The following is a 25,000-nucleotide window of genomic DNA, read 5'->3' as shown; positions in this document are numbered from 1 at the left end:
TGAAAATAAGCAGGATCGAGCGTCTATTGTTTTATTAAAAGTGAAAAAAAAACAAATCATTGGATTCCATGACAGTGAGACTCAAATTCTCAGGATCAGTGGATTCATCCATGATCTATGATCTATGATCCATCAGATGAAATAAATAAACGGTGACAATGATGTAAAGGATTAGGGAAAGAGGCATTTATTTGGCAAAAAATCGCATCCAATTCTTGGAACTGTCGTGTTATTTGATTGATCTTGAGCTGACCCCGGCCTCTCTGTCTCTGTTGATCAAACGGTACATATCAGATGCGATCAAAGAGATAAAAAATAAATAAGAGAATAAATAGAATAAACACATGCGTATTTATTGCCATTATTTACGATTTGATGGCGTTGGGAGGTTATTTAATATCTCTGAAGCAAAGCCAAGCAGACTCGTGAATTTTCCCGCGCTCCGGATCTCGCTTTCAGAAATCTCGTTAAAAAAAAAAATAATAATAGTAGAATGCTCTAGTCTTTTTTTTTTTTTTTTTTTTTTTTTTTAAGATATGGGGGAAAAAATCCATAAGATATACAGAATAGATGTGAAGCACATTATCCATGGGTAATATTCCAAGTATGATCAAGTATTCTTAAGGATATCGTGTATAAAGAAGATGGCGCACACGGAATTGGACGAAGCAGGAATAAAGAGACAGGAAGAGAGAGAGATGAGAAATCGTGAGTGTGGGAGCATCCTGGCACGCGCGTCTTGGTTTCGCCTTAAATAATGATAATAATGATAGCTTATCAAATCCTGGACCACCGCATGCAAGGCCAGATCCCTCACCCCCCCCCCCCCCTCGTTTCCTTCTTTCCCTCCTCCTATATTATTCGCAGCCCCCCCCCCCCCCCTTCGTCACGTTTTCCTTTTTACGTTTTTTTTCCCTTCTTGTTCTTCTTGTTCCTGTCCTTGTTCTTCTTGTTTCTGTCCTTGTTCTTCTTGTTCCTGTCCTTGTTCTTCTTTTTTCTGTCCTTGTTCTTCTTGTTCCTGTCCTTGTTCTTCTTGTTTCTGTCCTTGTTCTTCTTGTTCCTGTCCTTGTTCTTCTTGTTTCTGTCCTTGTTCTTCTTGTTTCTGTCCTTGTTCTTCTTGTTTCTGTCCTTGTTCTTCTTGTTTCTGTCCTTGTTCTTCTTGTTCCTGTCCTTGTTCTTCTTGTTTCTGTCCTTGTTCTTCTTGTTTCTGTCCTTGTTCTTCTTGTTTCTGTCCTTGTTCTTCTTGTTCCTGTCCTTGTTCTTCTTGTTCCTGTCCTTGTTCTTCTTGTTTCTGTCCTTGTTCTTCTTGTTTCTGTCCTTGTTCTTCTTGTTCCTGTCCTTGTTCTTCTTGTTTCTGTCCTTGTTCTTCTTGTTCCTGTCCTTGTTCTTCTTGTTTCTGTCCTTGTTCTTCTTGTTCCTGTCCTTGTTCTTCTTGTTCCTGTCCTTGTTCTTCTTGTTTCTGTCCTTGTTCTTCTTGTTCCTGTCCTTGTTCTTCTTGTTCCTGTCCTTGTTCTTCTTGTTTCTGTCCTTGTTCTTCTTGTTCCTGTCCTTGTTCTTCTTGTTCCTGTCCTTGTTCTTCTTGTTCCTGTCCTTGTTCTTCTTGTTCCTGTCCTTGTTCTTCTTGTTCCTGTCCTTGTTCTTCTTGTTCCTGTCCTTGTTCTTCTTGTTTCTGTCCTTGTTCTTCTTGTTTCTGTCCTTGTTCTTCTTGTTTCTGTCCTTGTTCTTCTTGTTTCTGTCCTTGTTCTTCTTGTTTCTGTCCTTGTTCTTCTTGTTTCTGTCCTTGTTCTTCTTGTTCCTGTCCTTGTTCTTCTTGTTTCTGTCCTTGTTCTTCTTGTTTCTGTCCTTGTTCTTCTTGTTCCTGTCCTTGTTCTTCTTGTTCCTGTCCTTGTTCTTCTTGTTTCTGTCCTTGTTCTTCTTGTTTCTGTCCTTGTTCTTCTTGTTTCTGTCCTTGTTCTTCTTGTTCCTGTCCTTGTTCTTCTTGTTTCTGTCCTTGTTCTTCTTGTTTCTGTCCTTGTTCTTCTTGTTTCTGTCCTTGTTCTTCTTGTTCCTGTCCTTGTTCTTCTTGTTCCTGTCCTTGTTCTTCTTGTTTCTGTCCTTGTTCTTCTTGTTTCTGTCCTTGTTCTTCTTGTTCCTGTCCTTGTTCTTCTTGTTTCTGTCCTTGTTCTTCTTGTTTCTGTCCTTGTTCTTCTTGTTCCTGTCCTTGTTCTTCTTGTTCCTGTCCTTGTTCTTCTTGTTCCTGTCCTTGTTCTTCTTGTTCCTGTCCTTGTTCTTCTTGTTCCTGTCCTTGTTCTTCTTGTTTCTGTCCTTGTTCTTCTTGTTCCTGTCCTTGTTCTTCTTGTTTCTGTCCTTGTTCTTCTTGTTCCTGTCCTTGTTCTTCTTGTTTCTGTCCTTGTTCTTCTTGTTCCTGTCCTTGTTCTTCTTGTTTCTGTCCTTGTTCTTCTTGTTCCTGTCCTTGTTCTTCTTGTTTCTGTCCTTGTTCTTCTTGTTTCTGTCCTTGTTCTTCTTGTTCCTGTCCTTGTTCTTCTTGTTTCTGTCCTTGTTCTTCTTGTTCCTGTCCTTGTTCTTCTTGTTTCTGTCCTTGTTCTTCTTGTTCCTGTCCTTGTTCTTCTTGTTCCTGTCCTTGTTCTTCTTGTTCCTGTCCTTGTTCTTCTTGTTCCTGTCCTTGTTCTTCTTGTTTCTGTCCTTGTTCTTCTTGTTCCTGTCCTTGTTCTTCTTGTTCCTGTCCTTGTTCTTCTTGTTCCTGTCCTTGTTCTTCTTGTTTCTGTCCTTGTTCTTCTTGTTTCTGTCCTTGTTCTTCTTGTTTCTGTCCTTGTTCTTCTTGTTCCTGTCCTTGTTCTTCTTGTTCCTGTCCTTGTTCTTCTTGTTCCTGTCCTTGTTCTTCTTGTTCCTGTCCTTGTTCTTCTTGTTTCTGTCCTTGTTCTTCTTGTTTCTGTCCTTGTTCTTCTTGTTTCTGTCCTTGTTCTTCTTGTTTCTGTCCTTGTTCTTCTTGTTCCTGTCCTTGTTCTTCTTGTTTCTGTCCTTGTTCTTCTTGTTCCTGTCCTTGTTCTTCTTGTTCCTGTCCTTGTTCTTCTTGTTCCTGTCCTTGTTCTTCTTGTTCCTGTCCTTGTTCTTCTTGTTCCTGTCCTTGTTCTTCTTGTTTCTGTCCTTGTTCTTCTTGTTCCTGTCCTTGTTCTTCTTGTTCCTGTCCTTGTTCTTCTTGTTCCTGTCCTTGTTCTTCTTGTTCCTGTCCTTGTTCTTCTTGTTCCTGTCCTTGTTCTTCTTGTTCCTGTCCTTGTTCTTCTTGTTTCTGTCCTTGTTCTTCTTGTTTCTGTCCTTGTTCTTCTTGTTTCTGTCCTTGTTCTTCTTGTTTCTGTCCTTGTTCTTCTTGTTTCTGTCCTTGTTCTTCTTGTTTCTGTCCTTGTTCTTCTTGTTTCTGTCCTTGTTCTTCTTGTTTCTGTCCTTGTTCTTCTTGTTTCTGTCCTTGTTCTTCTTGTTTCTGTCCTTGTTCTTCTTGTTTCTGTCCTTGTTCTTCTTGTTCCTGTCCTTGTTCTTCTTTTTTAAAGACGGAGGGAAAGGTGTGTCGGATTCCTCTCAGGACTCGAACCTATTTGCGGATCGCCTGTGCTGATTTTCATTTGTCTGTTGGGGGTTATTTTTCGATCCTCTCTGCTTATACATTGGTTAAAATGATGTAATATATTTTGGAAGGGTTTGATACACTCGTTTTGTCATTTACGTTGTAGGTAGGCTTCATATGTAACAATTATCTTAAATATTTTGAACACCAAACAGTAAGATCTAATGAAGATATATTAACGCTGACACAGCCTGCGATGATTAAGAAAAGGCATAATTAAAGTCGAATTATAATTTGTCACAATTACGCGACCGGCGTGGAAGTGACGTGACCGTGGGATTTTTTGGCCTCTTTAAACACGCATTTTTCTCTCGAATTTTCGCCTAAGCCGTGACGGGGCGACGCCCATGAAATATCGGAGGTGAGAAAATTCATCCCCTTTTAAATGCTGTACAATCGGAATTTTCCACCAATTAATCTGTCGACGCTGGCTGGTAGTTGGGGTTCTTACGAGGCGACCGGGATCTTGACCGGTACTGGGGTCCTATACCGGCGCCGATCCCCACAATCTGAGCATAAAAGAAAAATAAAAAATATAAAAAAATATGGCACTTATATGCGCAAAAATATATGCCACGTATGTACATTTTAAAACTCATATGCCACTTATTTAGATCTGCCATTTATTTACTTATATCCGCTACGTTTTTACTAAAAAATGCCAGTTATTTGCTTAAAAAAACACCTGCCACTTATTTACTTAAAAAAAAGCCACGTTTTCGAATACTTTTAAAAATCTGCCACTTATTTTCGTAAAAAATATCTGCTACGTTTTTACTTAGAAAACTGCCACTAATTTGCTGAAAAAACACCTGCTACTTATTTAAGTTTTTTTTACAAATCTGACAACGTATTTACTTGAGTACGTCGCGCTTCGCTGGCGTTGACCCGACACTGATCTCAGAAGCGGCAACTGCTTAGTACTCCACCTGTACCCTGGCCATGACTCAGCATTCTGTCGAGGGTCAGCACCTCTCTGTACCTCGCTAGTACTGGCGTCCTTCGTGCCTGTCGGTGTTTAAAGTAAGTCCGTTAGGCAGTCAGCTGTAAATCGTGTTTGTTCAGGGATTGCAGTCGTCCGCTTCGTAAGATTTCGGTGTTTGTTTGTGGAATGTGTATATGAATGATAGATTGATGTTCAGGAAATGTATATATATATATATATATATATATATATATATATATATATGTGTGTGTGTGTGTGTGTGTGTGTGTGTGTGTGTGTGTGTGTGTGTGTGTAGTGTGTATATATATGTTTATATATGTATATGTATATATGTATATGTATATATGTATATGCATATATAGATTTTTCTATGTATTTATATATTTACTTTTATTTATATACTTATTTGTATGCATATATTTATATATATATATGTATTTTCATATATTGTTGATCATTGGATACATTTTAGAAGTATTTTTATGTATCACTGTAGAAATCGCTGTTTTTCGTAGAAACTGCCTGTCAGCTTTTTACAAGTTAATCTAACTAAATGTCACTCAAACTGAATGATAACTATCAGTAATGCGCCAGGCACCATCTGTACATACGAGCAAGGAGTCGAGGGAATACCCGTTTGCGAGCAATAAAGGATTTCGTTTTCGTGGAACAATAAAAGGCCGGAGTGTCGGGCCCCCAGCCACGCTCACGGGCAAGGCTGGGTACTCGCCTAATGTTCTCCTTCCCTTTTCACAATGACTGATTTTCCTCCGTTTGTTTTATGAACCGGCAGAGCGATCGTTTGTGAACGGTCCGCTTCGCTCTACATGTAGATAAATTACAGCGGTCATGGCATGTCATTTCTGGTTATAATAAATTACCTCAGAAGACTAACTCTTCTTTTTTTTTTTAATCTTTTCTTAGCCTTAGCTCGTACTCTTGAGAGAGTGAGACAGTAGGCCTACAAAAGAGAAGGTGGGAGGGAGGATCTAACATAAAGGCGGGGTTATCAAGTCATATCACAACAATGGACGCACGCGGGAGTTAAGTGCGGGGGTCAAAGACAACGCTGTGTTGTGTTGTGTTGGCGAGGCAGAGGAACAATGCTCGTTGGCGCTGATAACTAATCTTAATTAGTGAAACTTGACGTTAATGATGACTGGTATGGATAATATAGGATAAATTACAAAGAAGTTTTTTATTTATTCATTTTTTGTATATGTTTTCATAGTTAATCTTGTGTTTGTTTTTTTAGTATTTGATATTTACTTTCGAAAATTATCATAGTGGAATAACAGTCACTTTCACTTCGAGAGTTTGTGGCAAGTACAGTATCCACGGACATTTAAACGCCCCAGAGTGACCCGCCCCAGTGGGTTGTTGTCTGCGGGCGGGCAGTAAGGGGGTGTGGGCGGCAAGAGGTGTGGTGGCAGCCTCCCTTCCTGCGATGAGGACGAGATACGAGGAGGCGGGGCTGTGACCGCCGAGGGGGGGTGGATTTGGGGGGGGGGTATGGAAGGATTTTCCTGTAGTCTTGTAGACCTATAAGTCTACACATACATGGACACGCGAATACACACGCACACGGTGATTCTCTCTAACTCTCTCTTTCTCTTTCTCTTTCTCTTTCTCTTTCTCTTTCTCTTTCTCTTTTCTCTCTCTTTCTCTCTCTTTCTCTCTCTTTTTTCTCTCTTTCTCTCTCTTTTTTCTCTCTTTCTCTCTCTCTCTCTCTCTCTCTCTCTCTCTCTCTCTCTCTCTCTCTCTCTCTCTCTCTCTCTCTCTCTCTCTCTCTCTCTCTCTCCCTCTCTCTAACTCTCTCTCTCTTTCTATTTCTCTCTCTCTTTCTATTTCTCTCTCTCTCTCTCTCTCTCTCTCTCTCTCTCTCTCTCTCTCTCTCTCTCTCTCTCTCTCTCTCTCTCTCTCTCTCTCTCTCTCTCTCTCTCTCTCTCTCTCTCCTCTCTCTATCTCTCTCTCTCTTTCTATTTCTCTCTCTCTCTCTCTCTCTCTCTCTCTCTCTCTCTCTCTCTCTCTCTCTCTCTCTCTCTCTCTCTCTCTCTCTCTCTCTCTCTCCTCTCCCCTCTCTCTCTCCTCTCCCCTCTCTCTCTGTCACACACACACACACACACACACGTTCGTGTATCCGTCTCTCTCTCTCTCTCTCTCTCTCTCTCTCTCTCTCTCTCTCTCTCTCTCTCTCTCTCTCTCTCTCTCTCTCTCTCTCTCTCTCTCTCTCTCTCTCTCTCTCTCTCCTCTCCCCTCTCTCTCTCCTCTCCCCTCTCTCTCTGTCACACACACACACACACGTTCGTGTATCTGTCGACATGCCCTTCCATTCGTACAAATTCCCGTCCTGCGCAAGGAAGCCCTTTGGCAGGATCTCCACGAACGAACACCAGAAGGGTACGAAAATAACCGTTGGCGGCGGGCGTGCGTGGCGTGGCGTGGCGTGGCGTGGCGTGGGCACGGGGCCGACCTATGATGGATGGAGTGGTAATCACAGCGTCGAAGGAAGGCTCGGATTAATATATAACTCCAGCTGGTCTCCCGCTCGAGCCAGATTTATCTCCGTTTAGATACTATATTTCACTGTCTGTCTCGATGGTCACTCGGGTGTTATTGATGCTGGGCTCGAAGGGGAGGAGGAGGAAGAGGAGGAAGAGGAAGGAAGAGGAAGAGGAGGGAGAAGAAGGAGATGAAGAGGGGGAAATGAAGGAAGAGGAATGGGAAGAAGAGGAAGGGGAAGAAGAGGAGAAAAAGAAGGAAGAGGAAGAGGTGGGAGGGAAAGAGGAAGAGGAGGAGGTAAGGAAGAAAGAGAAGGAAATGAGGGAATAGGAATGGGATGAAGAGGAAAAGGAGGGAGAAGAAGAGGAAGAAGAGGAGAAGAGGAAGGAAGAGATAAAGGAGGAAGAAAAGGAGGAAGATGAGGAAGACGGGGAAGAGAAGAAGAAAAGGAAAGAAGAGGAAGAAAAGAATAATAAGAAGAAAAGAAGGAGAGAAAGAAAAGAAAGAAGAGGAAAAGTAGGGAGAAGAAGAGGAAGAAGGGTAAGACGAGGAAAAGTAGGGAGAAGAAGAGGAAGAAGAGGAGGAAGAGGAAAAGTAGGGAGAAGAAGAGGAGGAAGAGGAAAAGTAGGGAGAAGAAGAGGAGGAAGAGGAGGCACCACAAGACCGGCGTTTGCGGGTGACATCTCGTTAGGTCAACTACGCAAGCTATTTCAGATTGTCTATTTTTTATGTGATATTTTCCCTATGTTTGTGATGTTTGGATTTTGTCGTATTAATGCGGCGATTCGTGTGGTAGTTGTAAATAGGCTGAATTTTCTTTATAAAATGCAAAAATAGGAATCCGAATGATAGTGAAAGATCTATTGACAATAATTTTAAACGTGTTGATATATTACGTAGAAAATCGCAGTTTTTGAAAGCGGAAATACATGGCATTGACGTAAAAGAAATAGTTAACGTGGCGAGATGTCAGAAAAAAAAATAGATTAGTACTCTGATGGGCTTGACGTGTTAAGAAACTTCAGTCCAATAGAATAATCATTAAGATTCCGAAAGACGTTCTCATCAGCAGAACCAAAGTAGACGTTTGGCCGGGTTGCTGTGTTAAGGGGGGAGGGGGCAGAGGGAGAGAGGGAGGAAGGGAGGGGGCTGGGATAGGGGGAAGGGGGCAGGAGAGAGGGGAGAGGGGGGAATAGAGGGGGCAGGAGAGAGGGGAGAGGGGGAGAATAGAGGGGGCGGTTGCAGTGGTGGGGAGAGATAGGGGTTGGGGACGGGGGAGGGGCAGGAGGAGAGAGAGGGCGGAAGAGAGGGGGCAGGGGGAGAGAGAGGGAGGAAGAGAAGGGGCAGGGGCAGTGGTGGGGGCATAGTGGACGCGGGGACGGGGGGGGGGGGGAGGGAGAGGGTTACTGGACGATAAAGAGGTTGGGTGAGAAGACTATGGGGTTGGGTGTCGTGTCAAGATTGTCAATATTTGTTGCTTTGGGCATTCGTGTTATTTGCTTGTTATCTCCTTTGTTCTGAAGAGGTTGTTTCTCTGCAATTGCATGCGTGTGTTTGTTTGTTTTTTTTATCGTAATCGGATATTTCGTGGTTGTGTGTTTGGCGACGGGGAAAATATATTCGAATAATAGTCCTAAGGAAGTGAATCATAATTTAAACCTAATATATAGTGGGGGTTCAGGAAATAGAGTCAAATATTTTTTTTTTTTTTCTTTTTCTTTGAGTGACCGGCCAAGTGTTTCCTTGAGTGCGTGACTAGGGACATGCCAGATGGAAGGAAAGGCTAGGAGCAGATAAGGAGTGATAGGCCTATAGTCATCGAGGAGAGGCGATTCTCTCTCTCTGTCTGTCTGTCTGTCTGTCTGTCTGTCTTGCTCTCTCTTTCTTTCTTTCTTTCTCTCTCTCTCTCTCTCTTTTTCTTTCTTTCTTTCTTTCTTTCTTACTTTCTCTCTCTCTCTCTCTCTCTCTCTCTCTCTCTCTCTCTCTCTCTCTCTCTCTCTCTCTCTCTCTCTCTCTCTCTCTCTCTCTTTCTTTCTTTCTCCTGACGTTAATATCCTAAGCAAATGACATGTTCCGTGTTATATATTTGTTTTATATTCACGATTCTAATGGCCACATGTTCCCCATGTGATACGTTTCCAAAAGCGAAAGGTCTATGCACATTAAACGAAGCGAAATGTCCGTCACGCCATATTGAGTTGACGGATGCCATCGAGTACCATTAAACTAAACAAAAAAAGACAAACAAATATTACATAAATACAAAAAACAAATTCAGGCGAGATGGACGTGTCAAGTACAAGCCCCCTGGACTCCCGGGCCATCAATCCGTAGCATCGCCTCCCCTTAAGAGTTAATATCAAGTCCAACTAATTGCTTTTTGGATCGTACTGTCTCCCCCCCCCCCCCCCCTTTACCTCTCAAACCTGTGTCAGTCAAATGGGCACTTAAAGGATATAAACCCAGACGTCCGGGAGCATTAATGGGCGAAGCTTGTCGTTCTGAGTGACCAGGGTGCTCTGAGGTGGGGGGGGGGGGGGGGCGAAGGCATGGGCGGGTGCTGGCGCCGAGAGGGGGGGAGGGAGAGAGAGAGAGAGAAGCGAGAGGGAAAAGGGAGAAGGAGGGAGAGGGAGAACGGCGATGGAGAGGGAAAGGAGGGAGATGGAGAGGGAGAAGGGCGAGGGAGATGGGGAGAGGAAAAGAGGGAGAGGGGGAGGGAAAGGAAGGGAGAGGGAGAAGGGAAAGGAGGGGGAGGGGGATTATGGCGATGGAGAGAGAGACTCGGCGGGTAGCATCGGCGTCACGTGGCAGTGATCCAGAAAAGATTAAAAATAGAGGAAAGCTGGTTCGTGATTTAGATGGAGTATTCGGTGGTCATGTTCTATTCGTGGATTCGATTAAATTTATGTGATGACTGAGATTTACGCGTTAAAATGCCTGAGTGTTAGGATATTTTGGGTCAAAGGATTGAAAGTAAACAAGATTACAAGTGTATTTGGATATGATTTATTAATCAGTGTATATTTTATTTTATCTTTTTTGTGTTTAGAACCTAAATAATATCGTCCATTTAATAACACAAAACTACTGTTTTGTTGTATCATTTTGGAGTCAGAGAACATGCAGTGCTAAAATTATGTAATGCGTGTGCTTGGAGAACCTTTTAGTTAATAAGCCTTTGCTCAGTTTAAGTTAGAAAATGCACACACACACACACACACACACACACACACACACACACACACACACACACACACACACACACACACACACACACACAAATGCATACTGACCAACAGTGACTTTTACAAAAGGTTAGTCTCTGGTATATCCACTACTCTCTGCCCCCCCCCCCTTCCCCCCTCTATAGCTCTGTGTAGACCGTGGGACCGACTGATAACAAAAGGCTGGAAAAACAACCACCACATCCGCTACCGTTGCAGTTTTGTGATAATACAATGATGGGAGTAAAACTGATTTCTAGCAATGAGAACTGTAATGTAGGTAACTCCATAGTGGCATAAGACGTTTCAAATTAAGAGTAATATCCATAAGCGGACTGAACAAATGTCAAAATACGTGTTCTATTGTGTTTGGAGCCTCAAACACTTGCCACGCTGGACATTCCTTGTATAGATCCAACTAGGGGCAGGAACAGGTGTATAGAGCAGTCGTTTTCTATAAGGTTTTGGAGAGAGGAAAGAAAGGGCAGTGTGAGTTACTTCTGCAACGTCCATTGTGCCGGGTCAGTGCAGACGAGACAGTAAGAGCAAATTGGCTTTGTGGATTTCCTTCTCATTCTACAACAGTTTCTGTTGTATTTGTTGATTTTGCGGGCTCACTTAGCATTGTCTTTGAGCAGATTTTTTTAGTTTAGGTTGGGACTATCTTTTTTTCTCCTCGTGACTTGGAACGAATGAATGGAACACGGAATGCACATAGTTGCTGAAGTCAAGATTAACCTGAACGTTGTCCGTGGTATCGCCAACAGCGTGGAACTGTTCCTATGAATCATATCCTTGTACCTGTTGTTCAAGTGGCAGGGCGGAGGGGCTTAGCAGGAGCTGGGGCCACTTGTGTATGCGGACGATGGCCACCGCAGGGCCATATAAGGTTAAAAGTGCAGCAGATGTCGGTCTATGCGTGCGGTCGGGCGGGGTGTCGGGCGCCGGCCATTGTGTTGCGCCGAGAGCCAGACTAACCTTGTGTTCGCGTCGTCTGGGCTCCTCTGCAAGCACCTGATGTCTTGTTCGATTACCGGTGTGGAGCCCAATCTCGTTCTCACCTTTTTTTCCCCTCTGGAGAGCTCCGTCGGTACGTGCCAAGGCGTCGTGTTCGCTGGGGAATGCGAAGAAATCGATGCAGGGGGAAGACTTCGCTGCGCGTATGACTCGTGACGTGCTGAGCTTGTCACGCGGATGACGCCCGAGATATTTAGAGTAAGGAGGGATGTTTGTCATCGCGATGCCAACACGCCGGAACTGTCAATACCCACTTCGTCATAGCAGCTGTCACGGCTTCCCTTCGACATGACCCTCCTGTCGAAACAAAATTCCCCAATACGAAAAGCTCGCTTGACTAAGGAAGGCCTGTGGCAAATATTTATTTTGGAATTTCATACGCAATCCGTCTGTGTCGCGACGCAAATGATAGATGAAAACAGTGGTCACGTCTTTAGTCGGCAATGGCTGATGTCACTTCGTAGGTAAATATTGAACGAGTCTCATTTTTCTGGCGTGAAAGGCATGTTATGTCAGGTGTCAAATGGTCCATTGGCGAGAGTCGTGTATTTTGAGTCGCCTGTCGGGTCAACACCCACGTAACAGGAGTATCGTTCTGTATATTTAATGTTTCTAGTTTTGGCCATGCTCCATAGGTAATGGCTTATTACTAATTGCATTATGTGTATATATAAATAAATATATATATACGGATTATAATAATTTTGATTAGATATTTTTCGTGCAAGTAAAACATTATAATTTTGTTAAAAGAGGCTATGACGTTGACATAGTTTCGACCGAAGAAAACTAGAGAGTGAGTTGGCTGCATATCCCAGGTCCTGTGCGAGGCCCGTGGCGTCTGGCTCGACATGCTGGGCGTTTTTAGAGCCACGGTTATCGTCCCGGCGCATTCTTCCCCGTGTGGCTTATGCATTCCTTCCGAATTCATTATGCATACCAGGGAGGTAATTAGAGGAGAAGATGGACCACAGCCTGTACGTCTGCGTAACGTCGGAATGACCCCTAGATTTTTAGATAGATATGTGTCTAGAAGGAATTGGTCTGTGGCGTTACCCCGTCGAGTGTTATATGCATATGGTTAAAACTTGAATAGCTCGAAGCGTTATTACTGAAAATGAATACGTGTAGATTCTTCGGGAGATCGATATGTCCGTTCGAAATCGATGTTTAGAAATTCCAGACGAGAACAAATATACTGTAATGGCGTTCGACGAGATGATTTGGAAACGTATTTGTCCACTCAGAGAGACGTTAATCTTTCGCGTTCCCAGGGAAATTACTCCCCAGTGATTAGCCAGTCTTCCATTTCGAAAGGGCTGATTGATGACAAGCGAAATGTGTTGTAAGTCATCGTGAAGGACCATTAAGTTTTCATTTTCATTTTTCTTTCTCGATCTCACATTGGGGAAACATTTCGCTGGGTATATGTCAAGAGTGATCGAACGAAGTGTTTTTTTTACCGTATTTATGATATGATGATAAAGTCTTGTTATAAATTCTGGACTAAGAAGATTTACCGGCACATCGCCCTCCAGTCGAACAATCGAAGGAAATCGTCCGTTTTCCTGGAGAGCTTCAGATCGAGGGAAAGAGGCGGCGGTGACGAGGGTCCGTCGGCGTTACGTCACCAGTCCCGCCGTGGCTTACGTCCCGACCTTCAAAATGCTAATTAATGAAAGAAAGTGAAATTGTTCCTGAGGGGAGGTGGGGGGGGAGGCGTCCATTTATATTCCTTTTGGGAGCAGAAATAGGCCTGGAGGTGGGGGGGGGGGGGGACTGCGAAAGGGTAGGGGGGGTAAGGGTGGGGTGGGGGTCGGGGGGTAAGTTGGCATGAGTGATTGATACCTCGGGGTTAATGGTAAGTAAATTAAGCACTGGTGTGACCTGACAGTGATATACGTGGTAGTCATAGCGAAGGTGTTGGACGAAGGCAGAGCTCGGCAGAAAGGATGAGGATTTTTTTTTCATTTTCTTTTTTCTTCTCCCCTTCTTCTTCTTCTTCTCTTCTCTTCTTTCTCGTTTTCCTCCTCTTCTTCTTGTTCTTCCTCTTCTTCTCCTTCTTCATCTTCTTCTTCTCCTTCTCCTCCTTCTTCCTCTTCTTCTCTTCTCCACCTTCTTCCTCTTCTCCTTTTCCTTCTCTTTCTCCCCCTTCTCATGGACTCATTGGGGATGATTTGTGTAATTGAAATTTCGTTTTAGCGCCTGGGTCCGGGCCGCGGGGGGTCGGGTCGTGAAGGAGTACCCGGGTCGATTTTATCTGAAGGGGAAATGCGAATAAGGCAAACACGTTTTGTTGTAATGCGGCTTTTGATATATAGGAAATGTGCGTATATTATCCCTCACTTTCGTAACGTATTACTTTCATGAATAATGTATTATTTACTTACATGGGTATGGTTGTGTGCGTATTTAAATGTACGATCGCGCACGCGCGCGCGCGCACACACACACACACACACACACACACACACACACACACACACACACACACACACACACACACACACACACACACACACACACACACACACATACACACACCGACTTATTTACTTAACTTGTATTTCCCATGAAATAATGATGCAGGAAATAACCCACACAGCTCAAAATTATATCATGGGATTAACGATACTGCTATGACATATTTATTCCATATTCATTTTTCATACCAACTTTTCCTCGTACGCATGGTATGATATTAAGCACCAAAACCGTTTTTAGAAAGTAAAATTCGAATGTTTCCTCATGCATAAAACAACAGGACAGTTAATGTCTACATGTAATCACCTTGTTGAAGGCTTGGTCATAAATACGTAACTAGGCCTTCGACTTGTGATCGGCGGTAGTTAGGGGCCGACAGCGATTGTTTGAGAGCAATTAGGGACAATACGAGATTACCTCAGATGGTTATCTTAGGAGAAACGGACAATACGCTATCTAATGGACATCGCTTGTCCGGACTTTCCTATACCGGGAAAAGATTACGGGGCTGGAGATGCCCTGGGCGGTTGGGCAGGGCGAGGATGGGGAGACTACGGCGGGATCCTGCTTCTTCGGTGATGGGGAGATGGGCAGATGAATGTTGGGCGGGGGTGGGGGGAGGGGGGCTATTTCGACGGGTAATGTGGGAGGCTAGTGTACTTGGGTTGGTCTGTATTGGGGACATCTGAATGTTGGGGGTTATTTCGATGGGTCAATAATAGGAGATGGTGTGCATATGGGGTGGCTATTTCGCCTGACTCTTACTGGGAGATGATGTGAATGTGGGAGACTTCTTGGATTGGTCCATATTGAGGAACATTTTGAATGTATGAGAATACTTTACCAGATTCTTACTGGGAGATGCTTTGATTGTGGGAGCTACTTCGCCTGGCTCTTACTGGGAGAGACTTAATTGCTCAAGAGTTATAAGAGGGAGGTGGGAGGGAGGGTGTAAAACCTAGGGTTGAGTGATTGAAGGAGAAGTGGATTGATGAAAACGAACTGTGAAGTAAAAATAAAAGTGAAGAAATGGCGAGAATACGTGTTTAAAATTAATATGTAGAATATGACGATAAACTTATGCAGCGTGAAGAAATATAACAACCCCTCTTTGTTAGAATGTCACGTACTACATGCGTTTTGAAGGGTCCTAGCTCTAGTTCTGAATCAGAGAATGAATCACCTCGAGAAAGGACACGAAAATAAAGGAGGAAGTGTCACGTTTCAGATGGTTTCTCAGAGACTATTAAAACCTATTTCCAGAAATGCGAAGTTTAAGGAACACAATGCTACAGAACAGTGTCAGTGGTTGAACTGGTCCAGGCAAGATCCAGGATGTACAGGAGATTACGTCTGGCGACAATAGAGCTTATCCGGTGCTGATGTAGAAGAGCGATAGTGGTGAACATCCGCTCTTCAAGATACAGGGAAATTGTAGACGACAAATAAAATATATGTTTTTGTTTTGTTACTGACTCTTGTTTGTTTCTTTGCAGGTGATGTCTGAGGTACCATGGTGCTCAGACTGGCTGTTCGCAGTGGTCCAGGTGTGAGGCAACTGTGCCTATGACGCCCACACCCGCGCCGACGCCTACGCCCGCCCTCCGCACCCCCACGATGGCCACGATCACGCCCATGTCTCCGCCGCGCCCCGTGCCTGTCAGCCGCCACCACGACCACAGAGACGTCGCCAAGTCTCTCCCTCGAGACTACGGGGCGTCGCTGAGGGACCTGGCAGGCATGTCGCTCAGCCCGCCCAGGGATTCGTACCGAGGATTTACCAGTGTGAGGAACCACCTGGGAGGATCCTGGGACCAGCTGGACTGTCCCAGGCCGCAGGTGGCTCAGCTCAGGGCATCGTGGGACCACCTGGGCCCTGTGTGGGACCAGCCCCTGGACGCCACTCTCGATTTGTCTCGAGGTCCCGACGCCCTTTTGACACACACATTACGCCCGACCCGCCACGAGGTCACAAGCCCGAGAGGTCAGGCTCTCGAGGATGACCCTGCGTCACGTGACCCAGGCGTTCTTGATCTAGCTTCCCCGCGGGATTCCGTCGCAGGAGCCAAAGGATTACTCAACGCCCCCGGCCAGAACAACTGCTTCCTCAACAGCGCAGTTCAGGTAAAGTGCCACAGACCTTCTGACAGCTTTGAGTTGCTTGTAGTGCTAATTGGAAGATCGGTTCTCTCTTCTTTTCTCTTCTCTTCTCATCTCTCTCTCTCTCTCTCTCTCTCTCTCTCTCTCTCTCTCTCTCTCTCTCTCTCTCTCTCTCTCTCTCTCTCTCTCTCTCTCTCTCTCTCTGTCTGTCTCTCCCCCCCCCCTCTCTCTCTCCTCTCTTTCTCTCCTCTCTCCTCTCTCTCTCTCTCTCCTCTCTCTCTCCCCTCTCTCCCTTCCTCCTTCCCCTCTCCTCTCTCTCTCTCCTCTCTCTCTCCCCTCTCTCCCTTCCTCCTTCCCCTCTCCTCTTACTCTTGCCTACCTTCCTTTCATCTTTCTGTCAACGTTATATATACATTTACTGTATATTATTTATATTATAGTAGTAGATACATTCTTGCTTGTGATGGGAACCCAGATCTGTAGGTGATTTTCCCAACTATTCAGGCTATTTACAGATGTTTTGAGAAGCTAAATGTGTTATCAATATTATGACAGTCACGTCATTTCAGAGGTCCAGTTATATGACACAGGTAACATATCATTTTGCAGGAAGATTACCGTGCGATGTTAATGGGTGCAACCTGCTCATGGTTTAATGACCTAATAACATTGTTCTCAAGCATCGAATGCGACAAAAAGACCGGCCCAATTTCCGTTGCAGAATAATCACGACAAGAATTAAAACCGAGAAAATGGCCAGGTGTGACAGTGAATTGTTTCGTGGCGCATCGAGATATGACATTGTTTTGGCTTCACGGCCAACGCGGGAACAATCGACGTGACGGAATGGCTTATTGCCGTAACATCTACTTAGCCCTTGAAAGCTATGATCCATCGTAAACATCGCCGAGTTGATTTTATAATTTGCCCCGACTGCCATTGGCAATCAGCGTTATTAGTCCATTACTTTGGAAAACGACTTTCTTTTGTTCGTTGACGTTCCCACGGTGGGTTGGAGGGGTGGGGGGGGGGTAAGGGGGGTTATAGGGAGAGGGTAGGGGGTGAGGGTGAGGGAAAGGGGGTGAGGGTGAAGGCGAGGTAAGGGAGTATCCTGAGGGTGGGTGGGTGGATGAGGGTGTGGGTTGAGACTGAGGGTGGGGGGGGGGGGGCACGGTTACCATCAGAAAAGCACAGTGATGACTCTGATGATGACGCTGTGGGACGTTGTTTGGGTAATTGCAGGCCTACCACTGCTACGGTGCTTGTGCCGACCAATAATGGCCTTTCTGTTACCAATAGACAATGGTCACGCCGGGGGACATGTGACATGTGATTGATGCTTTTTGGTTTTACGAAGTTATCCTAATTCTGTCCTGAAACAACTTACTGGATTATGAAAGAAGACGCTACTGCGGATGTATCTGTTAATAAGTTAGTTCCCGAAGACCTATTACGTGGGAAGAAAGATGAAATAAAGATTCATACACCGTCACATCATTATGCAAATGTTTCATGCTTTTGGTAGGTATTGATGTGAAAAATAAATGCAATACAAACATGTGTTTTAGGTTCACAAGAGCAGGAGCCTCGGCGGGTCGTTGACTTCTTGCACCTGGAATATAGGATTGCTCTTGACAGTTCTCAGGCCTAAGTAGTGCGAGGGTGAGCCGGTATCTTGAATATTCAAAATGGATTAGACGTTTTTATAATAGCCAGATATAGTTTCAAAATATTTTATATATATATATATATATATATATATATATGATTGCTCTATATTCACTTTATTGATTTGATTCAAAATAACCATTAGTTCATTCGCCTGTTAATTGAATCCGACACCTTTTTTTCGAATATAACGTCAAGCAATATTTGAATTTATTATCGTTCAGTCAACCTGTCAGTGGGGAGATTAATGATACTCGCCATCATGAGATAGCTGGCAACTCGCCTTGACCAAAATTAATTTGAAAATCAGGTTCAGGTCATACTCGGTGACAAAAGACGGTTGGGTTTGTAACTTATCAATAATTATGGTAATTTTGTTGTTGACATTTGTTGTCATTTTTTTACATTTTTTGAATCATTATCGCCATATATTTTCATATTCTTGGTTTATGAATGGTAGTCTTGCAATAAACATCATCTTTGAATCGTCATTGATGAACTTCGCTCAAAGGATATATCTAAAATCAGTTGAAATTTTGTAGAATCCCACGCACATGATATTGGATTTCTCTCTCTCTCTCTCTCTCTCTCTCTCTCTCTCTCTCTCTCTCTCTCTCTCTCTCTCTCTCTCTCTCTCTCTCTCTCTCTCTCTCTCTCTCTCTCCCCCCCTCTCTCCCTCCCTTTCTCTCCCTCTCTCTCCCTCCCTCTTCCGCCCTCCCCCTCCCCCTCTCTCTCTCCCTTCCTTCCTCTCCCTCCCTTCTTCCCTCCCACTCCCCCCTCCTTTACCTCCCTCTTTCTTCCTCTTCCTCCCTTCTATCCTCTCCTTCTTTCTCCCTCCCTCTCCCCCTCCCTCTTTTTGCCTTCCCCCTTCCTCCCCCTCCCCCTCCCTCTTTCTCACTCCCCCTCCCTCTCCCCCTCCCCCTCCCTCTCCCTTTCCTTCTTTTTCCCTTGCCCTTCCCCCTCCCTCTTTCTCACTCCCCCTCCCTCTCCCTCTTTTTCCCTTCCCTTTCCCCCTCCCCCTCCCTCTTTCTCCCTTCCCCTTCCCCCTCCCTCTTTCTCCCTTCCCCTTCCCCCTCCCTCTTTCTCCCTCCTCCTTCCCCCTCCCTCTTTCTCCCTCCCCCTTCCCCCTCCCTCTTTCTCCCTCCCCCCTCCCCCTCCCTCTTTCTCTCCCTCACACGAAGACAAAGGGTCGTCGATGCCCACAGAGGTTCCCAGACGCGAGCGCCAGCGGAGAGGCCCGAGCACCGTGGCAGGCGTCGGAAATGCCATCGCGTGAGAGTCGCAGCTGGAATTAACTCCGTGATGTAATTACCGTTTCGGGTTTTCGCGACGGTCGTTGGGGCCTATGCGGACGCTGACGAAGGAGGGTGGAGGTTGGAGGGTGTGTAGTAGGGGGTGGGGGATTTACGTCTAAGGTCTTGCTAGTTTTTAGTTTTTTTGTCTAAGGTCCTGTAGAGGTCTTATGAGGTCTTATGAAGGGTTTTTTCTAAGGTCTTATGAGGATGTTCGGTGGTCTTATGAGTTTGTTTTTTTTTTCTAAGGTCTTATCGGGTCGTTTCAGGGTCTTTTAAGGTCTTCTGTTTTTTAAGGTAATATCAGGGTTTTCTATGGTCTTCTGATGGTCTTTTCTAAGATCATATCAGGGCCTTTTTTAAGGTCTTATCTGGGTCTTTCCTAGGGTCATATCGGGGCCTTTTCTAAGGTCTCGTCTGGGTCTTCTAAGGTCTTATCAGGGCCTCTCTGTAAGGCTCATGGCAGTGCTGCTCCTCGAGAACTGACTGAGAAATCGATTTGCATAACGTGATTTGCTGGAGAGTCTGTCGGTTGTCAGAGCTGAATGGGTTTCAGAAGCGGGTTTTGCACCGATGTTTTTCTTTGATTTGTTTTGTTTCTTCTTCATCATCTTCTTTTTCTTCTTGATCTTTTTCTTTCTTTCTTCTCCCTTCTCCTACGTCCTCTTCATCTTATCTTTTTTATTTCGTCCTTTATTCTGCGTCTTCTTCTCCATCTTTTTTCTTTTTCTTGTTTCCTTTTCCTCTTCTGGCGAGAACTGGAACGGACTGGTTGGTTTTCATGAAGCGTGTGTGGGCGTGAGTGCGTTTGCGTGGCTTCTACAATCTTAATGTGTCAGAAGCAGTACTGGTGATATGGGTTTAAGCTCAGCATTTTCCTGTGAGTTATACGTTTCAAAAATATTTGGAATGAGAGGGAGAGGGAGGAAGGGAAGGAGGGAGGGAGGGGAGAGTTTGGATATAATGTATCCGATGAGAAAAAGTGTAGTATGAAAAATTTGACAGAGAGAATGTAACCAAAGGCCTAAATACTTATCCTTGTTGAATTAAGATACAGCAGCGACATTCCGATCATTTCCTGGGCTCATCGCCGACGACGGGTCAGAAACGCGGTTGTAATTTGGTCTTATCGAGTCACCGAGGGAAACATAAGGACGCTCAATTACCCCATAACGACTGTAGATTTAGGGAAACCCAAATAAACACTGGGGCAAATCTTCGCCTCCTCCCCAGGTCCTTGAGGGGGCCACATGCTAACTAGAGCTAACCCCCTCCCCCTTCCCCCTGCGGCTATGGTTCAGCACGGCGATCTGGACCCAACATCTGCACTCAAGAATACAATCGGCAATTATTCCAATTACGAACCGCAGTGTACCGCTAGATCGATCATATTCGACCATCGGTCTGTCTCCCCGGGCCGGCGCTGGTATGTCGGTGCGAGGACTCTTCTGCTCCCGCTTGCACAGGTTTTAGGTTCTAGGTTTTAGGTTTTAGGTTTTAGGCTTTAGGTTTGAGGTTGTTTTGGTGAGAGATCAGCCTCGCTTTGCTCTCTGTGATCGTCAAAATTCAGTTGCGAATTGCCGTTCGTTGTCTGCCAGATATTTTACATTTAGACACGGCATATTATTCAGAATGATTCAAAGTGCCGTGAGATTATGCTAATTTCATTCGGGCCTTGATAACGTAGGGCATTTATTATTTTTTATTCGTTTATTTATTCGTCTATATGACCGAAGAAGACCTGGGTCAGGGAACTCGTCTCTGATTTCCTTATCAGACGCCTCTTTTGCCAGTCCTTTTAGAATTTTTAAAACCGAGGCCCTCATTCTTGTTCTTTTCGCCTTTTATGATCCTGATGATGAAAAAATGTAGACCACAATAATCTTATTTATAATGTATTTTGTCGACAATCTCCTTCATTTGTAATACACGCCTCTATTTTTAGCACGTCAATAAATTTCTATCTTATATATTATACAAATATAAAGTTCTCTCTTTCTACTTCTTCATCTTCATTCATTAGCATAAATTATATAAGTAAATATCTTTATTTCTTTTTTTTCCAAGTATTATATGGCTTGTAGTAACTGGAAACTCTTCAGAAGGCTGTGGATGTTATCGTCCTGAAGAGCTTTCCCAACCCAGTCCGAGAATTAATTGAATCGCCCAGAAACCAGGGGCGGAGAGGAGCGGCCTGATATAAAGCCGAGATAAGGGTGGACGTCGCCGCTGTGCAGATAACGGCATAAACTATGTTAGCCGCAATCGCATCAGAGGTCAAAACTAATTGTCGACTTAACAAGATCACGCCGATAATGACTCCTGACGGCGGTGATTTATTGTGACGTTGGAACCTGGCTGGACGGACGGGCGATCTACAAAGCGACCGGTTTCCACGGTTTCGAAAAAGTACGGGTCCTTCTTCGGGGTTCGCCGAGATGTCCGCGCTTTGAGTAGGCATAAATCTTTGCCGCGGGAGATGCCGTTTTGTTCTCCGGGTCGGGAGCGCGAGGTTGGGCTGCCGGGAAGACGCGGGTCAAAGCCGGTGATAAGAATGAATGGATTTCTGAAATTAGCTGTTTCTTCTTCTCCCTCTTCTTCTTATCCATCTCCTCCTCCTCCTTCTTTTCTTCTTTCTCCTCCTCCTACTCCTCCTCCTCCTCCTCCTCCTCCTTTTCCTCCTCCTCCTCCTCCTCCTCCTCCTCCTCCTCCTCCTCCTCCTCCTTTTCCTCCTTTTCCTCCTCCTCCTCCTTTTCCTCCTTCTCCTTTTCCTCCTTTTCCTCCTTTTCCTCCTCCTCCTCCTCCTCCTTTTCCTCTTCCTCCTTCTCCTCCTCCTTCTCCTCCTCCTTCTCCTCCTCCTCCTCCTCCTCCTCCTCCTCCTCCTCCTCCTCCTCCTCCTCCTCCTCCTCCTCCTCCTCTTCTTCCCCTCCTCTTCCCCTCCCCTTCCCCTCCTCTTCCCCTCCTCTTCCCCTCCTCTTCCCCCTCCTTTTGCTCCTCCTCCTCGTCCTCCTCCTCCTCGTCCTCCTCCTTCTCTTCCCCTCCTCTTTCCCCTCCTCTTCCTCCTCCTCCTCCTCCTTATGAAAAACCTTCAAGAACAAGAACCACCGGCTTGCCCCCCCCCACCCTCCCCTCGTCCGCGTGGTTGCACCGATAGCCTGAACCCTTATTTGAACCCGCGATGAAATGCCGATTTGAATAATCGATTAATTAGGCAAATGACATACAGGAGCCGTCGAATATGGTCGGGTCTGGGGGCGCTGCGGTCCGCGTGATTCCCCGAAAGTGGCGCTTTGATGAATTCACACATTCTCTGTGGGTTGCGGGAGTGGGCTCGGGGAGTGAGGGAGTGGGCGCGGGGGAGTGAGGGAGTTGGCGCGGAGGAGTGAGGGAGTGGGCGCGGGGGAGTGAGGGATTGGGCGCGGGGGAAGTGAGGGAGTGGGCTCGGGGAGTGAGGGAGTGGGCGCGGGGGAGTGTGGGAGTGAGGGAGTGGGCTCGGGGAGTCCGGGGAGTGAAGGCATGGGTTCGAGAGTGGGCAGCGGGAATGAGGGAGTGGGCTGTAGGGGTGCCGAAGTGGGCTCGGAGAGTGCGGGAAGTAAAGGCGTGGGCTCGAGAGTGGGCAGCGGGAGTGTGGGAGTGCCGAAGTGGGTTCGGGGAGTGTGGGAGTGGGCTGTGGAGTGCGGGAGTGCGGGAGTGGGCTCGGGAAGTGCGGGGAGTGGAGGCGTGGAGTGTTTGTTTTGTCCGCTCCTGTTTGGGCCGTGGCTGTTGGCCTGGAAGCTGGCTCTGTGCCGATGTTTTCTTTGTTTTGTTTCTTATCTTTCTTCTTCTCTTCCTCCTCATTCTTCTTCATATTCTTTCTTCTTCTTCTTTCTTCTTCTTCTCTCTTCTTCTCTTCCTCCTCCTTCTCCTCCCCCCCTCCTCCTCCTCCTCCTCTTCCTCCTCCTCCTCCTCCTCCTCCTCCTCCTCCTCCTCCTCCTCCTCCTCCTCCTCCTCCTCCTCATTCTTCTTCTTCCTCTATTCTTCCTCATTCTTCTTCTTCCTCTATTCTTCCTCATTCTTCTTCTTCTATTCCTCCTCATTCTTCTTCTTCTATTCCTCCTCATTCTTCTTCTTCTCTTCCTCCTCATTCTTCTTCTTCATCATCTTCTCCATTTCCTTCTCCTCCTCATTATTCTTCTTCCTCTTCTTCTTCATCTTTTCCATTTCCTTCTCCTCATTATTATTATTCTTTTTCGTCTTCTTCTTCGACTTTCCGTGAGTCAATCAATTGCAAAAAGCCATTTTATCTCCTTGTTGTTTTGTTTAATTAGCATATGCAAAATTACACGATTAGATTGTATGTATTAAAAGCTCTCATCAACTCAGTCATTATATTGTACTAAAGATTAATATTCGTCGATTTATGTCCTCATAACTTTAGATTATCGGTAATCGGGACAAGAATTAATGATATTTAATAACCGTAACTATGGTGGAAAATACGTAATTACTTCACGAGTATGTTATAAATATAGTTTACAGACTTTTTATATCATGTGTTTATATAATAGGATTACAAGTCAGTTTTTCTCTCTTTGTCTCTCTCTCTCTCTCTCTCTCTCTCTCTCTCTCTCTCTCTCTCTCTCTCTCTCTCTCTCTCTCTCTCTCTCTCTCTCTCTCTCTCTCTCTCTCTCTCTCTCTCTCTCCTCCCTCCCTCCTCTCCTCCCTTTATCTCCCTCTCTCCCTTTCTCTCTCTCTCCCTTTCTCTCTCTCTCCTTTCTCTCTCTCTCTCTCTCTCTCTCTCTCTCTTCTCTCTCTCTCTCTCTGTCTCTCTCTTCTCTCTCTCTCTCTCTCTCTCTCTCTCTCTCTCTCTCTCTCTCTCTCTCTCTCTCTCTCTCTCTCTCTGTCTCTCTCTCTCTGTCTCTCTCTCTCTCTCTCTCTCTCTCTCTCTCTCTCTCTCTCTCTCTCTCTCTCTCTCTCTCTCTCTCTCTCTCTCCTCTCCTCCTCTCTCCTCCTCTCTCCTCTCCTCCCTCCCTCCCTCCCTCCCTCCCTCCCTCCCTCCCTCCCTCCCTCCCTCTCCTCCCTCCCTCTCTCCCTCTCTTTCTCCCTTCCTCCCTCTAATAACCATAACACCAAGAAGAGTTATGTTATGCATGGTTATTTATATGTAGTACTTAATGACAGTCATTTATATGTAGTTATCTCTTGACGTTGAAATTCTCAATTATAATGGTCGCGTCTGCTGGATTAGAGAAGGCCAATTGAATGTCGTCATTTTTCATCGCGTGAGATTTTAGCGAGAGAGCAGGCCCGGGGATTTCGACGCGGGAGTAAATAGTAATCCACGCTGTGTGTGTTTTTAGGTGCTTTGATTTGATTTATATGACTTATTTGAATCGATTTTTCAGAGTATTTTTTTTTTAGTGTGTCTTATGGGCTTGTTGTTGGTTATGATAATGTGTCCCGCAATGCGTTCGCTCTCGCCGTCAAAACAAAGTTCTTTTTTTTCTCTCTCTCTCTCCTATCGCTATGATCTCTCTCGTCCTGTGATTCGTACCAACCCAAAGTGGGAGAGGCAAGGGAATAGGATAAGTGGTTTGGATTTAACCTGGCCCCGCCTCTTCCCCCCCCGACCCCCTATCCCCAACCCACCACCCCCATCCACTACCCACCACCCCTACCTTTTACCCACCCCCAACGCACAGACAGACAGACAGACAGACCAGGTACACACACAAGCGAGTAAATCCTTGAGCGGACCGTCCGTACCCTTAGACTTGGGCCGACGCTAAGCCCATGCCTCGGGGGTCGCACCTGACTGGTAAGCAGCCCGCGGGCGAGGAGGTTTATTACTCACACTGTACAAGGATGCCGGTGCGTAGGATGGTTCCTCTTGAGGACGTGAAAGGCGGCGTTTCGGCGGAGAAGAGGTGGCGTGGAGAGAGGGTTGGAGTAAGGATAGGGGTGGAGGTAAATGGAGGAAGGATAGGAATTGAGGGTAAAAGAAAGAAGGAGGGATAAGATTTAGGATAAAGGAGGAAGGATAGGAAGGAGGATGGATAGGGATGAGGGTAGGAGGAAGGATAGGATATAGGATAAAAGGAGGAAAGATGGGAATAAGGAGAAAAGGAGGAAGAATACGATTTAGTATAAGATGGGGATATAGGATGAAAGG

At 45.5% G+C, this 25,000-nt stretch overlaps 1 protein-coding gene across 1 annotated transcript in view; it reads left to right on the top strand.

Annotated features, from left to right (window-relative positions):
- The window catches only part of LOC125034728, a 284,085-nt gene that overhangs the window by 42,473 nt on the left and 216,612 nt on the right, over positions 1-25,000 (top strand). Inside the window, exon 2 of the mRNA XM_047626660.1 lies at positions 15,286-15,913. Coding sequence (XP_047482616.1) covers positions 15,356-15,913 — 558 coding nt within the window. The 5' untranslated portion in view covers positions 15,286-15,355. The remainder of the gene's footprint in view (positions 1-15,285; positions 15,914-25,000) is intronic.

Source organism: Penaeus chinensis, chromosome 18 (genome assembly GCF_019202785.1).
Source record: "Penaeus chinensis breed Huanghai No. 1 chromosome 18, ASM1920278v2, whole genome shotgun sequence".
Lineage (NCBI taxonomy): Eukaryota > Metazoa > Arthropoda > Malacostraca > Decapoda > Penaeidae > Penaeus > Penaeus chinensis.
This window is presented reverse-complemented; position numbering and strand designations above follow the sequence as displayed.